We start from the raw sequence: 16,144 nt of genomic DNA on the forward strand, positions 1-16,144 counted from the left end.
GCAGACAAAATGGACCTTCCATGCGACCTAGCTCCATGGCACAAAGGGGATCCAAAACCCCTGATCAAACCCCAATTGTAAGATCTAAGCCTCCCTACTGAGGGGGGCACTGGTCCAGCCAGTGCAACATCCTCAGGACATTCATTCTCCTAGGGGGGTCGACCTTGGAACCTGGTTTGGCAGGTGATATATTCCTCATTCAGAAAGAGTCAACCGCTGGGTGGCACCACTGCAAAGGGAATACTCATGTATAAGGTGACATACAGTGTACCACTCACAGTAGCTCTTATTAAATAGCCAGCAGATACCTATTTGGATACCGCTGATGCTCCGTGAAGGTGACTGAAAGGGAGTCAGCTTGTGCCGGCACATAAGTAATAACCATAGACTAACATTTCGGCAGTCAAAACACAGTTCTTTCTGGGCAGCCATTTTTAGGCAAGACTGGGTATCAAAATTTGACAACGCTGCCCTCCATATATTTTGTAGGCCCCTCCTAATGAGATCCACACACCAAATAGGGAAGGGGTTAACTCTGAACTTTTTTTTAACAGAGCACTCCTGCAGAGGCGCAGAAACCCTGCAGCCAGTTCCGAAAAGTGTGAGGAAGCTGCTTTGATTTTAGACCCTTAGTATTAACATTAATATGTTTGATTTTTCAACTGTCTCTGTAACAAAAAAGGCACCAGTGTCAGCACATCAATGAACTCACAATGAATTTTTTTTTTCAATTCAATCTCCTGTGCTAAGTGCAAATCCACAGGGAAAATCGACTATAGAGCGCCACCTAGGTGAGAACTAGACTCTGGCATGACACCAAAATGAAGTATAAACTGATATACAAAAATGCAGTCATCAATGGACCTAAAACAGCTACACTTGACCTACCCCAGACCACCGCAAAATCATACTCACCCAGCAGAGGTCAAGTAGGAGGATTGATTATTGCCTTCAGAAAAAGCTGGAGCGTGAGTCTGGAGTCCAGGAGCTGTACATCGTGTATACAATTTTTAGGCAAGTTGTATTTCTGAGAAATAAATTCATTATTGAACAACTACAGTGGTCAAGTAAAAGTGATGTTTTGACCATAAAACTCCCATTTAAGAAGGAGCCACAAGTTGTCAGCAGGGTTTAGGTCAGGTGAGGAAGGGGGCCATGTCATTATTCTTTCTTCTTTAAGGCCTTTACTGGCTAGCCATGCTGTGGAGTACTTCGATGCATACTATGGAGCATTGTCCTGCATATCATGGTGGACACCGTGGACACATTGGCCCCCCTCACTACATACAGAATTAGGCCCCAACCGCTACAGCCCTGGCAAACAGACAATACCAGATGTCTCAAAAAACATAGCCATTCTCTTGAGCGTTTATGGAATAACACTAAGACCCAGCAAGACTTCAACCAACATAAATCTGCCCTTCAAAAATACAATTCTTATCTCCACACTGCCAAACAGACCTATTTTATCACTCTCATTAACACCCTTTCAAGCAATCCCCATAAACTGTTTTCTACCTTTTAACTTTCTACTTTGTCCTTCTTTACCTCCACCCACCAACTCACTCACTAGCTAGGAGATTTCTAATCACTTCAAAAATAAGATTGATACAATTTGTGATGAGATCTCCACTGTACTGATATCTCCCTCACCCTACACTTCTTGTCCACCTGCACAATCTATACTTACTTTGTTTAACCCAGCTACTATAGAGGATGCTGGTAAACTTTTTTCTAAAGCCCACCTAACCACCTGTCCCCTGGACCCTGTTCCCTCACAAATACTACGGTCACCCTCTGGTTCTATCCTTCACTCTTTAACTCATATCTTCAATCTCTCCCTTTTTATTGGCATCTTCCCCAACTCCCTAAAACATACGCTAGTCACCTCCATACTTAAAAAGGCCTCACTGGACCCCACAATCTTAGCAACCTAAGACCCATCTCCTTACTCCCTTGCCTCCAAACTCCTTGAACGTCTAGTCTACAACTGGCTGAGCTGCCACCTCATTGAGAATAACCTTCTTGATCCCCTTCAGTCTGGATTTTGCCCACAACACTCTACAGAAACTGCTCTCCTACAGAACTGCTCTCCTACAGAAACTCACAAACAACCTACTAACCGCTAAAACCAATGGTCACTATTCTGTACTCTTACTCTTGGACCTCTCCACTGCCTTTGACACAGTTGACCACCCCCTCCTCCTCAAAAAACTCTTATTTACTTGGTCTCCATGACTGTACTCTCCATTGGTTCGAATTTTACCTATGTCACCACACCTTCAGTGTCACTTACAACTCCTCTTCCTCCTCTCCTACTCCTCATACGGTCGGGGTCCCCCAAGGTTCTGTCTTTTGACCTCTCCTATTCTCAATCTACACTTCTTCCTTGGGTCAGCTGATAATTTCCCATGGTTTCCAATACCATTTCTATGCTGACGACACACAAATCTCTCTACTCCTCAGCTCACCCCATCAGTTTCCTCACGTATCACCGATTTACTAACAGACATATCAGACTGGATGTCACACCACTTCCTAAAACTCAATCTATCTAAAACTGAGCTCATAATATTTCCTCCCCCATGTGCCTCTTCAACTGATTTCTCAGTCAGGATCAATAGCACCACTATTAATCCATCTCCGCATGCCAGGGTGCTAGGGGTAACCCTGGATTCTGAACTATCCTTTCAGGCCCACATCCAATCCCTGTCCAAATCATGCTGCCTCAACCTCCGCAACATCTCCAGATTTTTAACCAATGATACCACAAAGCTCTTAACTCACTCCCTGGTTATCTCTCGCCTCGACTACTGTAACTCCCTCCTCATTGGCTTACCTTTACATAGGCTATCCCCCCTCCAGTCCAACATGAATGCTGCTGCCAGGCTCATCCACCTTAACATTCAGTGTCTGTTACCCCTCTCTGCCAATCCCTCCACTGGCTTCCACTAGCCCAGTGGTCGGCAAGCTGCGGCTCGCGAGCCACATGCGGCTCTTTACACACTTCAATGCGGCTCTTCTGTGTGCCGGGCGCCCGCTCCCCTCCTTCCTCTCGGGCGGCCGCCCCAAAAGTCAGGACTCTGCAGCTAGCCCAGCAATGGGCAAACTACGGCCCGGCGGACCTTTTAATCCGGCCCGCGGAGCGTGGCAAACATTGGCTGTCAGGATGTAGGCGGGGCAGCCAGGATGTAGGCGGGGCAGCGTGACGAACTCCTCTCCTCTCACAGTCCGCCCTGAAGACCGGAACGGCGCGGGAACACGGCGAGAGGAACGCGCGGAGCAAAGGTAAGTGAATTGACACTATAGGGGGGATGAATTACTATAGGGGGGATGAATTACTATATGGGGGATGAATTACTATATGGGGGATTAATTACTATGGGGGATGAATTACTATATGGGGGATGAATTACTATATGGGGGATGAATTACTATGGGGGATGAATTACTATGGGGGATGAATTACTATATGGGGGATGAATTACTATGGGGGATTAATTACTATGGGGGATGAATTACTATATGGGGGATGAATTACTATGGGGGATGAATTACTATATGGGGGATTAATTACTATGGGGGATGAATTACTATAGGGGGGATGAATTACTATGGGGGATGAATTACTATATGGGGGATGTATTTTCAGTTTTAAAAATGTGGCTCTCAAAATAAATTTCAATCGTGGTTTTGGCGAGATTTGGCTCAGTTGAAAAAAAAGGTTGCCCACCACTGCACTAGCCCAACGAATAAAATTCAAAATACTAACAACTTACAAAGCCATCCACAACTCTGCCCCCAGCTATATCACCAACCTGGTCTCAAAATATCAACCAAACCGCTCTCTTCGATCTTCCCAAAACCTTCTGCTCTCTAGTTCCCGTGTCACCTCCTCACATGCTCGCCTCCAGGACTTCTCCCGAGCTTCTCCCATCCTATGGAAATCCCTACCCCAAACTGTCCAGCTATCTCCTAATCTATCCACCTTTAGACGATCCCTGAAAACCTCTCTCTTTAAAGAAGCTTATCCTGCTTCTAACCAGTAAACTGCCTTTTATTTCCTCCATCAGCTCATTCCCCACAGCTATTACCTTTTGTATCACTTAAACCTTCCTCCTAGATTGTAAGCTCTAACAAGCAGGGCTCTCTGTTTCCTCTTGTACCAAATCGTATTGTAACTGTAATGTCTACCTTCATTTTGTAAAGCGATGTGCAAACTGTTGGCACTATATAAATCCTGTATAATAATAATAATAATAATAATAATAGTGTTCGTTAAAGAATGCAGACTTTTTCCTGTACCACTGCTTGAAAAAAGTGTCTTCTAAAAACTAGTAGTAGGCTTCAGAGTTGATTTTGAGTCCATCTTCAACCAAAAAGGTCCAACTAGCTCATCTTTAAATATACCAGCCAATACCAGTACCCCACCTCCACCTTGCTGGCATCTGAGTCAAAGTGGAGATATGTGCCTGTTACTGATCCAGCCATGGGCCCATCCATCTGGCCCGTCAAGAGTCACTCGCATCTCATTAGTCCATGTACCCTTTGAAAAATCTGTCTGCAGAAATTTATTGGCCCGGTCTTGACTATTATGTGTCTTGTTCAGTGGTGGTCGGGTTTCAGCCTCCCTTACCTTGGCCACGTCTCTGTGGACTGAACACCTTGTACTTTTGGGCACTCTGGGTAGTTGCAGTTCTGCAATATGACAGCACTGGAGGATAATAGGTTCTTGGTAGCTTCACATTTGATTCTTCTCCAATCTTTGGCAGTTAATTTGCATCTTTTTTTCTCAACACATTTCTTGCAACCCTGTTGACCATTTGCATGAAAACATTTGATAGTTCTGTGATATCTTAGAATTTTCAAGAGTTCTACATCCTTCTGAAAGACTTTTTACAATTTATGACTTTTCAGTCAGTTAAATCTCTTTTTTGGCCCATTTTGTCTGAGGAAAAGAAGCTGCCTAATAATTATGCACACCTTGATATAGGCTGTTGATCACCTTAGGCCACACCCTCCCTCATTACAGATATACACATCACCTGATATGCTTAAATCCAATAAGCATTCAAGTTTATGCAGTTTGGAGTTGGACAATATGCATAAAAATGATGACTTGGTCAAAATACTCACTAGCCTAATAATTGTGCACACAGTGTAAAGTTGACCCTGTGTGTCAGAGGTTGCGCTGAGCGAAGAGCCGAAACATGCAGGGTTAATAAGAAAGAGCCTCCTGCAATGCATATTAGCACACTATGCTCTTACCTTACGGGGTTTTTCTTTTTCTTTTTTTTCTTGATGCGGTTTACTACCGCTTTAATTATGAAAGCCTCCTGCTGAACTGAAACATGATCCCTCACACAAGCAGTGCTGGAGGGGATGAGAGCTTGGAGGGGTTTTTTCATCTTCTGGATCAATTGTGGATAGAGGATTGTGTATGTGGAGGGGTTTTTTTTCTGCTGGTTGAACTAGATGGACTTGTGTCTTTTTTCAACCTAACTATGTAACGATATGTAACTTTGTGTCATACAAAGATCTATATTGCAGTATACCAGTTCTTTGATGAGGTGGCCACATTTGTTTTCTTTTTTCAGAATTCACTGTACTATATCTATGGAGGAGAAATGTTGTCACCCTAAGACAAGAAGTGAGTTGGGACTACAGAACACCTTCCCCTATGTTCATTTTTGAAAAAGGGGAAAAGTGTTTTGTAGATTTCAGCATAGCATTGTTAGCTCACTGAAGAAGTTAGCAGATCTCTGGTTTTCTGGCAGGATCCGTGGGTATTTGTTTTCTTAGCAATACATAACAAAAGCTTTAAAATGGTATAATTATCAAACCAAAAGAAAACAAAATGAGAGAATGTTGGATTTTTGACACATATAATACTTCTTTAGTGTCTTGAGATGATTATGAATGAAAGAGCCGTTGAAATAAAAAATAAAGTGTGATTTTATTCTATCACACAATGGCTTAAAATAACAAAGTAAAGCGTATCATGAACAGTTCCATGTATATAAAACCAGAAATATCAAGCAGAAGTTTAAAGATGTGTCACCCTTATGTCCATTATCTCATGTGCTTCTTCCATGTGGTTTGTCCTTCTGGAGTCTTTGGGAAGAGGCTGGAAGTAGATGGAAGTGACTATTCTTGTCTTACAGCACCTGTTCCAGCTTCCCAGAGTGTATCTGTATGGACAGACATGTGTGAGTGTGTATGAGTGAGTGTGTGTCCGAGACTGTCCCTTATGACCCTTTTTATGAAGCAAGTAAGCGTCATAATTGGGATCTTGGAACCTTGTATGGCAAACAATACTGCTTAGCAGATCAATTTCATTGAAGGGAGGGGACGCTACATATATGGTGTTTTGATTGACAGGTACATATGTAACGACCATAATAAGCTGGTGATGTAACCTCAGCTACTCATATTTAAATGATAATATAAATTAAGAATGTATCTTTACAACATCTCAATGTTGTATAACCACACATCTACGTATGTAAAAATATTACCAACTTAGAAATCAAACTAAATACACACAGATACTATTAGAATACATAATGTAATACTTATTCTATTTTGGTTACTTCTAACACCCTTGACATTTACACCAGAGTCCTCTAACCAGCTATGCCCTAATATAGAATACTCAGCTCTCTTCTGGTTAACTAGCTCAGTTTATAACTCCTGTCTTTTTTTCTGTCTCAGCTATAACTGAAGAATTTTAACACGATCACTTGTCCAAGGCCATTCACACATATTAATATTAATTATGATTAATCATAAAAACCAAATATTTTGCAAGCTTGCCATCAATATAAGTGCCGAATTATAAATTTGATATAATTAATTTTCATCAGAGAAGTTCATTGTTAGGGTTTAAATAACCATTACATTAGTCAGTAAAGGACATGACATACAGTAAAGTCCAAACATTGTTTTTCATTTGATAGCTAACGTAGAACGACACTGATATAATTTATCATATATCAATTCGGTTATTATACCTTTGAATAAAAACACTTTGGCTCACACTATCCTACTTTGTTGCTGTTTTTTTTAGATGAAGAAGCCTTTTCAGAATACAACTCTCCCTGCAGCTCTGGTAAGTGCAATTATTCTATTTTAAGTTTTTCATATTCCACCCAGCACAGCGCCTAATGTACTTAGAGTTCTGGAGATGAGAGCTCAGTCGTTCAGCTTCCAAGACTCATTGTTTCAGTAGATGTTAGCAAATTAAAGGAACATAGGAAGAGATATTTATCTTTTGAAGATTTTTTATAAATAAGACTGATTGTGTAAAGCTGGATATATTTCTACCTTCAGTGTAATAATGCCTCAGAAAAAGTGTAATGCAGGTTTTAGACAGGACAAACAGTCAAGGCTCAGAAGGCTATCAGAATATTTACTCACGTGTGTAGCTACACCTCTGCTTGTAGATATCTGCAAAAGGGAGTTTATCTGCATTACCTCTTTTTGGAGGATTTCCAGCAATTCCATTCAAAACTAGCTTCCAAAGGGTATGCTCAGTGTTCCTAAAACACTACCTAGTGCTCCCCCGCAGGAGCCACTTGAATATTTTGGGTGCCCCGTTCTATGCCTCAACCCCAAGAAAAACCTCTACCCTCTGGCACACCTGGTTAGATACAGTCACTGCAAACACAAATGTGAAGGACACCAATGGAAATATTAAGATTACCAGATAGTGGTTTACTAGAGAGTATTAGGTCAGCAAGAAACAGATCATAAACTGTGAATATTTCCCCACATTGCAAAACTTAGCCTTAAGCAGAATTATAGCAATATACGAGACAACAATACCAAAAAACCTTATTGTGAATCTGACAAACCTCCAATATGATCCCAGGAGCAAGAGGGGGAAGAGAAGACCCTTGGTCAGTCAGCTCCCTCTAAGCCCTGATACCACAGGCAAAATATCAACACAATATACTAAATCTGCGTAGGAGTTCCCCTTTTAAATGAGCAAGCAATATTTCAACAGCATAAATACACAGTCAGCGGCCACCCTGTAGATGGAGTCCCTTTGCATAGATTAGTCCTAGAGGTGTGTGTATTCCTCAGTTCCACCCTGCTTATGATGGGGCACAGGTTTATCACTGTGCAATAGCAACAAACTGGATGAAGGAACTTAACAGATAGTACTCTCCAACAGCAACTTCAGATTAAATGAAAGGGAGAGTTAATGTTGTCTGCATGCAGTGTCTATATGGTAACAGGGAGGATTGTTGGGCTCACACCCGCTCACCTCACTGTATTGTGCCACCAAAGGCTATCGTAATGAACATTCTTGTGGAGATACTGATCTGTACAACTTAGGTATATCTGCTGGTTGTGTCTCATCATTGGAGATATTAATGTATAATCAAAAAAGTGCAGAAATTAGGGCAGAACTGAAACCGCTGATGGTCAGCATCCTTGCACATTATGTCAAGGATTTAACCTATAGTTTGGCCCCTGGCTCCCCTTTGTCACTTCATCCTCCACCTCTGTCATCTCTCTTTCTTCTTCTGGCTCAGTGTCCTCTTTCCTCTGCCATTGGCTGGTCACTGATGATGTAACTCCTAGATATGAATACTATTGTTACATCACCCTAGCACCCAGCTGAATTCTCAGCATCTTGCAGACGGTAGGAGTGGACCAGGACTGTAAACTGCGCTGCTCATATGACACAAACAGTGCACACAAAGAAAACAATTCTAGCAGATAGTGTAAGGATTTTTTTCGGCATCAGAAACTTATAAAGTCTCCTCCAGGGACTGACAACTCATGGGGCCCCCAGGCAATAGGGGATCATGGGCCGCTGTGTCCTTGCCCAAACTCAAAAAAGCCTATGAAAAAGGTACCAGGGGCATCTCATGGGGCCCCCTAATGACCTCGGGCAGTGCCCGAGTTTCCAAATGGTCAGTCCGCCCCTGGTCTCCTCTACCAAACAGCTCTACCTGCTAGCAACTGTTTATATTTAAGTTTAGTTCCACTTTAGGAAACCATCAGTCACTAATACACTCTATATTTTAATATAACTTAGTTGTGTTATTATGGTTTTTGGCATGAAAATATACAGTGCTATAGCCACTCCATTTCCTTTTCTGGCCTCTATGGGCTGGGTGATGTTATGATGTGGCCAGAGGACAGGGCCTTTTTGAGGAGTTATAACCATATAGTGTATAACTGAGTGTGTCAATTTTTTAATGTAAAACCATGTTCCTCTCCTACTTTTTATTTCTTTCCAGATACTACAGGACATGAAAAATAAACATAGGAAAAACAAACCATACTGAAGTGCTCCAGAAAGTGAAAGGCCTGCAGTAATGTAGGATGCATATATTATGTTGAAGTTGTGTTCTGCAACAATAAATCCATCATAGCATGCGTCACATTATTTCTGTTTCATTATTTTATAGTTATTGCTGTCAAGTCAATAGTTATGCTTTTCCCATGGCCTCTCTGATAACATTTAAGATATACCCAAGAATCTTGAGGAGATGATCTGGTTTGCCATTCTCATTGATACCAGACTCCAAGAAAGACTTTCCATTAAGGAGCGCTTGTGTACCTGCTCCAGGGGGCCTGGGCGGCTGGTAGAGAGACCAAACTCCCCATTGTGCATCAACGCTGGGAGTTTGGCCAGACAATATACACACTCAGCAAAATGGAGGTAAAGATATCTTCTCAAGTGCTGTACTTCCTGCCTCCCCCTACAGTGCAGTATGCAGCTGTGCAGCTACCCTGCAGAGCATTCCACCCATCCCACGATACACTGCAGAGCATTCCACCCACCCCACGACACACTGCAGAGCATTCCACCCGTCCCATATGACACTGCAGAGCATTCCACCCACCCCATAATACCCTGAAGAACATTCCACCAACCCCATGATACCCTGAAGATCATTCCACCCACCTCACGATACCCTGAAGATCATTCCACCCACCTCACGATACCCTGAAGATCATTCCACCCACCTCACGATACCCTGAAGATCATTCCACCCATCTCACGATACCCTGAAGATCATTCCACCCACCTCACGATACCCTGAAGATCATTCCACCCACCTCACGATACCCTGAAGATCATTCCACCCACCTCACGATACCCTGAAGATCATCCCACCCACCTCACGATACCGTGAAGATCATTCCACCCACCTCACGATACCCTGAAGATCATTCCACCCACCTCACGAAACCCTGAAGATCATTCCACCCACCTCACGAAACCCTGAAGATCATTCCACCCACCTCACGATACCCTGAAGATCATTCCACCCATCTCACGATACCGTGAAGATCATTCCACCCCTCTCACGATACCCTGAAGATCATTCCACCCATCTCACGAAACCCTGAAGATCATTCCACCCACCTCACGAAACCCTGAAGATCATTCCACCCACCTCACGATACCCTGAAGATCATTCCACCCATCTCACGATACCCTGAAGATCATTCCACCCCTCTCACGATACTCTGAAGATCATTCCACCCACCTCACGATACCCTGAAGATCATTCCACCCCTCTCACGATACCCTGAAGATCATTCCACCCATCTCATGATACAATGCAGAGCATACCACCCATCCCATAATACACCGCAGAGCATTCCATCCATCCCATGATCGTGCTGAGCATTTCACCCAGTGGCAGAACTACTAAAGGTTAAACCCTAAAACCCTTAATAGAAGATAAAATAGGTAATGCTTTAGGGCTTATTCACACAGGTGTTGAAGTCACTGCATTCAGATGCACACAGCATATACTTTTCTATCCATCAGAACTCAGCACTAAGGAAGCCTATGGGCCCATACACACAACTGCATCTTAAAGTATAAATTTGCACTGCGTTTGGCAGCATAGAAAGACACAGCTGCGTCCATAGACATATATAGAAGTGTAATTACCAATGTATGCATGTAAACATTTGCGCAATGTTTATATGTATACCAGTATACAGCACCCCCTTTGCTTGCTGCTCATCACCAACAGGTAAATATCAATGTGTGAAAAAAATCAGACAAAAAAATACCACTTTCAGAGTGATCCTCCAATAATCTGATTGTTAGTACACAGCTTTTGAGAGCTGACCATCACAGTTCATGCGAAATTGAAGTAATAAGTACAAAAATGTTTCTTGTAAGATAACAAAACAGTTTTCATTTAATCTATATAGTATTTGTCCATGAAAATCGAGTGACCAAGACTACACATGCTTGGAAACAAAAGAAAACATTACAATACTTCACATCATCACAGGAAGTTGTATTTTGTCTGAATTTTCGTAACACTAGTGACCTATTAATTTCCAATATGAGACTAGCATGCAAAAACAAAACAAAACAAAACAAAAAAATTCATCCGATATTCTTATCGTGTGTACCAGGCTTTTGTCAGCAACACTGATTGCACACTATTGATTTTTCATGTTTGATTCATTCAATCATCATTGTATGCTCCCTGCAATTGCCTGTTTGGGGCAGGATTGGTGTCCTTCATAGATGCAGACAGCAGAAGCTACCTGTGTCCTAGCACCTTGCAGAGCAGAGCAGAGCAGAGGTGGTGGCCAATAGACACCATTTGCTCTGTAAGGCTGTAAGCATGTAAATGTTGCTCAAACGTAACGTGTACAGAGCCATTGTATATACAATCTTGCTTGCAGCTTCTGCTGGAAAGATCCTGTAAAGAAAACGGCAGTACCATGTGAATGAGGCCTTGTAGCTACAATAAATGCCAAGTGTTCTGCCACTTCACACCCCACACACATGCCTGAAACGTATACCCAGCCTGTAGCACCAGAGCTCACATGCAGCCCTTTATTCTTTAGTGTTCAGCTTTTTTTTTTGATGACAAAGTCCAGGATGTGACGAAACGCGTCAGTACACGTGACGTATGACACAATTACGTTTTACCGGAAGTGCGATTGCGGCCATCTTTGCTTAAGGAAAATGCAGTTTTCTCCAGAGAAGTGCGTGTTCATTTGCCATACAAGCTGAAAGTTGGAGTTTTTGATGTAAGTGTACAAAATAAAGTATTATACCTTTATTATCAAGCCTCTAACTGCCTATTTGCCTTATGAGGGATTTGGATATATGCCCAAAGGATATGGATGTATGCCCAAAGGAAGTGTAAGAAATCTGGAGGTGCTATCATCCACCACTTTGAAAAGCGGATTTTTACCTCTATAGGGTTTTCTACATTGGAGTATCATATTTGGAATTTCGTATACAATATCAAGAAGTTGTGAAGGTGGAGAGAAAGTGATCCGAATAGTTTGAGAGACATTTTGGGACACTCTTTTACACATTGTATTTTTTATTTATTTTGATTGTGCTTAAAAAAATGTATGATTTGAGGGGTCTTTGTCAAACTCTGAAAGCTGTAAGGGAAAAAGTTGAAAAATGAACAGTGGCCCAGCCAAAGTTTACTAAGTTTGTCTAAAAGAGTAAAGAAGTGCCATGAACAAAGAATTTGAAGGACCCATAATAGCCAACCACATCACACTTTAGAGAAGCTAAATAATTGAAAAATAATTTCTCAATAACTCGTATGGATTATGACAGTTTGTATAATGCTGTTTGTCTTGATGAATAAGTCTGAATGAGTCCAAAGAAATTGACAAAATTTTAAGAGAACTGTTCCATAAACAGTAACACTTATTAATTAGTTAAATTATCTTTTCATAGTTTTTTTTAGACTGCATTCACACTTGAGTGTTTTGTAGCTTGAAGCTCGAAGCTCCAAAAACGCTCAAACTTAAAAAAATTAATTGTTCTCTATGGTGCCTGTTCGCGCGATCAGATGTGAACAAGCACCATAGAGATCAATTGATTTTTATTTAATTTTGAGTGTTTTTGGAGCTTCAAGTTTCAAGCTGCAAAATGCTCAAGTGTGAATGCAGCCTTAGTGAAATTTCGAATTGTCTCACTAAATGCAAACTTCAAACCTACAGATATTCAGGTGAGTAGGGAAACTGGGTAATGAGAGAGGATAATGGAGACTCAAAGCTGCAGGTAATATGCATATAGATGTAAAATGTAATTAACTGTTTACTGAATCAGCTGCTTCTTTAGATTATTTAATAAATACTTTCTTTTTTGATATGCTCGCTTTCTCTGTAGCTCACTAAACCTCTCAAAATATTCCAGATAGATATAAATACACACATATATAGTATACACAATATTTGATAAAAATGTAAATGCCTGTGTCTACAGAATCAAATCATCAATTTCTCTGTCATTTTCCTGTACAAGAACTAAAAAAGTTAGGGACCCTTTCATTGAGTGATGAAAATTAGGAGCATGACATTGGTATACAGCGAAATAAAAGTAAATTCCTGCACTCGGCCCACCAAACAATGAATAATAAATATTAAATACGGAACTGCTGCAACCGAATAATCCTGAATACTGAATCCAGCAATTGTATAATCCAAAAAGTGAGCTGTCCCTTTAAAACTTGTGTGAAATGTGTGCAAATCACCAAACACAAATATGAATAGTAATATACAGTAAATTGACAAACATAACAAATATAAATTATAACATTTGCAACCTTAAAAATCAACTCAAAAATTAAATGTGATCCATATGAAACCCACCTAGTGAAGAGAGTGCTCAGTGCTGATAAATTTCCACATGTGCGAAGCTGATCAGAGTTGATGGGAAGATGGTTGGAGCCAAATATGGGACAATCTTAAAAGAAAACCTTTGCAAAAGACTTGAGACTGGGGTGGTGGTTCACCTTCCAGCAGGACAACGACCTTAAACATACAGCCAGAGCTACAATGGAATGGTTTAGATCAAAGCATACAAAATGAAACTAACTAAACCCCAAAATGTAAATTCAAGAAAAATAATGTGTTCCACCCCTGGTCGCCAAGAAGTCCCTTCCTCCTCAGGAAGTCTGAAATAAAGTAAATATATCTTAGCGTCAATTAAATAAAAGTCCTCAATAAGTGACCCCACTTGACTTCTTAATTCTTCGAAGCTGGTACATTCTCAATGAGTAAATCTTGTAAATGATGACCTTCTCTTCCTCTTTAACCTTCAGAGAAAATATATACACCGCACACAGTGCATTACCTTTGTCTCAAAGTGAAAATGAAACTACAAAACACTCACATTAAAGTATTCATAACCAACCAAAACTTCTCCAAGTGTCACTCCTCGTGTGCTCGCTCAAAGTAAATTCCCAAGACATGAATGCTTCCTCCAAAATTCTTCCTCATAGACAACCATTCTCTCCAAGAGATTGAATTGCAAATAGTGAGATGTTATACATAACCTCCAAAACGTGCCACTCAATGCTCCCTTAATCCCAGACCACTGACCACCAATCTCGTGAAATCATAGATACTCCACCACCATATAGTCCATGCACTTTACCCGAGGGCAAGGGAAACAGGCTGTGAGCAATTAGGCTCCTGTTCAACCAATGTCATTCTTATCTCTCCCGTCACAATATATAAATCAAAGAGAACAGGCAACCATCGCGTAAAATATCAAAGTAATGAGAATTTATTAAGTAAAAAAGCGCTTACGATTGTAGGATGTACATCATCAAAGAACCGTTCCTCCTCCAAAATAGCCACTTCTGGCTTTGCGTCTCACAGCACTTTCTGACGCATTACGTCATTACGACTTTGTCAAAGGATGTGTCCGTCAGACGTGCGGTTGGCTTAAATACACTGTGCTCCACCCTCTCTCCTCCCTAAATCTCCATCTTGTAAGAGGGCTATGGCGCTAAGATTTGACTGGACCACACAAGACATCCTCAGCCATAAATACATAATGCATGGACCTCAAACTTAATTGTTAAATGAATATTAAATAAAACTTAAAAAGGATCACAAACGTGAACGTGCAATGTGTGCCATAGAATAGACTATATCCATATACTGAAAGTAGTTTAGTGGTGAAAATGCAAATTTCACCTGAGCAATAGTTGATAAAATAAATATAAATTCAAACCAAATCATCCCACTAAGACATCTTCCTAATATTCATGAGTGAATACATCCCCTAATAGTTACCAATATGATAAACGAGAGGGAATACTTGAATGTCTTTCTACACAATCATAAATAACACTGGCCAGCGTTTTAAAACTTTTTTTTAAATGTCAAACATTCCACAACAGATTTAGGATCATTTGTGCATGCTGAATTCAAAAATATAATTCATTTTCTTTGTTCAGGTCTGATTTTGAAGATATGCTGAATTTTTGTTGCAACATATTTTTCCAAAATAGTGCTATCATTCAAGCTACTATGAGCTCTGTTTTTGTTACAAATGGTCATGGATAATTGTAAATAACCTTTTTTTCTTTTCGGGTGTATTGCAATGAATCGTAAGCGTAAGAGCCATCCTAATAGGTTCGGTTATATCTGCGGACATGTGGTTCTTTCAAACCATAAAGCAAAAATCATGGGTTTTGTGAAGAAGGCATATCATGCTTACTTTGGAGTCAAACTAGGGGACCAAGATAAGCCATTCACTCCCCATATCTGCTGTAAAACATGTGTGGAGAACCTACGGGATTGGAGGAATAACAAAAGGAAGAGTGTGCCATATGCTGTCCCAATGGCGTGGATGGAAGAGAAAGATCACATCATCGACTGCTACTTCTGCATGACAAACCTAAAAGGCATCAATGGCAAGAACAAGCATCATGTTCAGTACCCTGATGTTCCTTCTCCCATAAAACTTGTCCCCCATGGCGACCATCTTCATGTTCCTGAGCCTGATGTCACCATGGAATCTAGTTCTGATCCCGAATGTAGTGAGACAACTGATACAGCTGAGTGTGATGCATACCAGCAAGAAGAGGCCAACCAACCGATGCCATTGACACAAGCCGAACTCAACGACCTGACATGAGACCTGAACCTTTCCAAGGAGTCTGCTCAGCTATTGGGTTCACATCTTTGAGAGAAAAATCTGCTGGCACCAGGGACAACATTCTATTGGTATCAGGACCGTGAGAGAGAATTTAGAAAGTTCTTCACATTTGATGAAGTGTCTTCACTGGTCTACTGCAACAACATTGCTGACCTGATCAAATTAATGGGTGTGACGTATGATACCATGCAATGGAGACTTTTCATTGAGTCATCC

The 16,144-nt window shown here is 41.1% G+C and overlaps 1 protein-coding gene across 3 annotated transcripts in view; it reads left to right on the forward strand.

Moving 5' to 3' along the window:
- LOC149451742 (alpha-2-macroglobulin-like) overlaps positions 1 to 9,406 on the forward strand; it is a 293,088-nt gene extending 283,682 nt beyond the window's left edge. For all 3 annotated transcript variants that reach the window (XM_089690338.1, XM_089690339.1, XM_089690341.1), the window contains 2 exons: positions 7,070 to 7,111; positions 9,258 to 9,406. In XM_089690338.1, the coding sequence (XP_089546464.1) occupies positions 7,070 to 7,111; positions 9,258 to 9,280 (65 nt within the window). In that variant the 3' untranslated portion in view covers positions 9,281 to 9,406. The remainder of the gene's footprint in view (positions 1 to 7,069; positions 7,112 to 9,257) is intronic.
- The last annotated feature ends 6,738 nt before the right edge of the window (positions 9,407 to 16,144 follow it).

Source organism: Staurois parvus, unplaced genomic scaffold, assembly GCF_062004578.1.
Source record: "Staurois parvus isolate SC_StPar_1 unplaced genomic scaffold, SC_StPar_1.0 ptg000525l, whole genome shotgun sequence".
Taxonomy (NCBI): Eukaryota; Metazoa; Chordata; class Amphibia; order Anura; family Ranidae; genus Staurois; species Staurois parvus.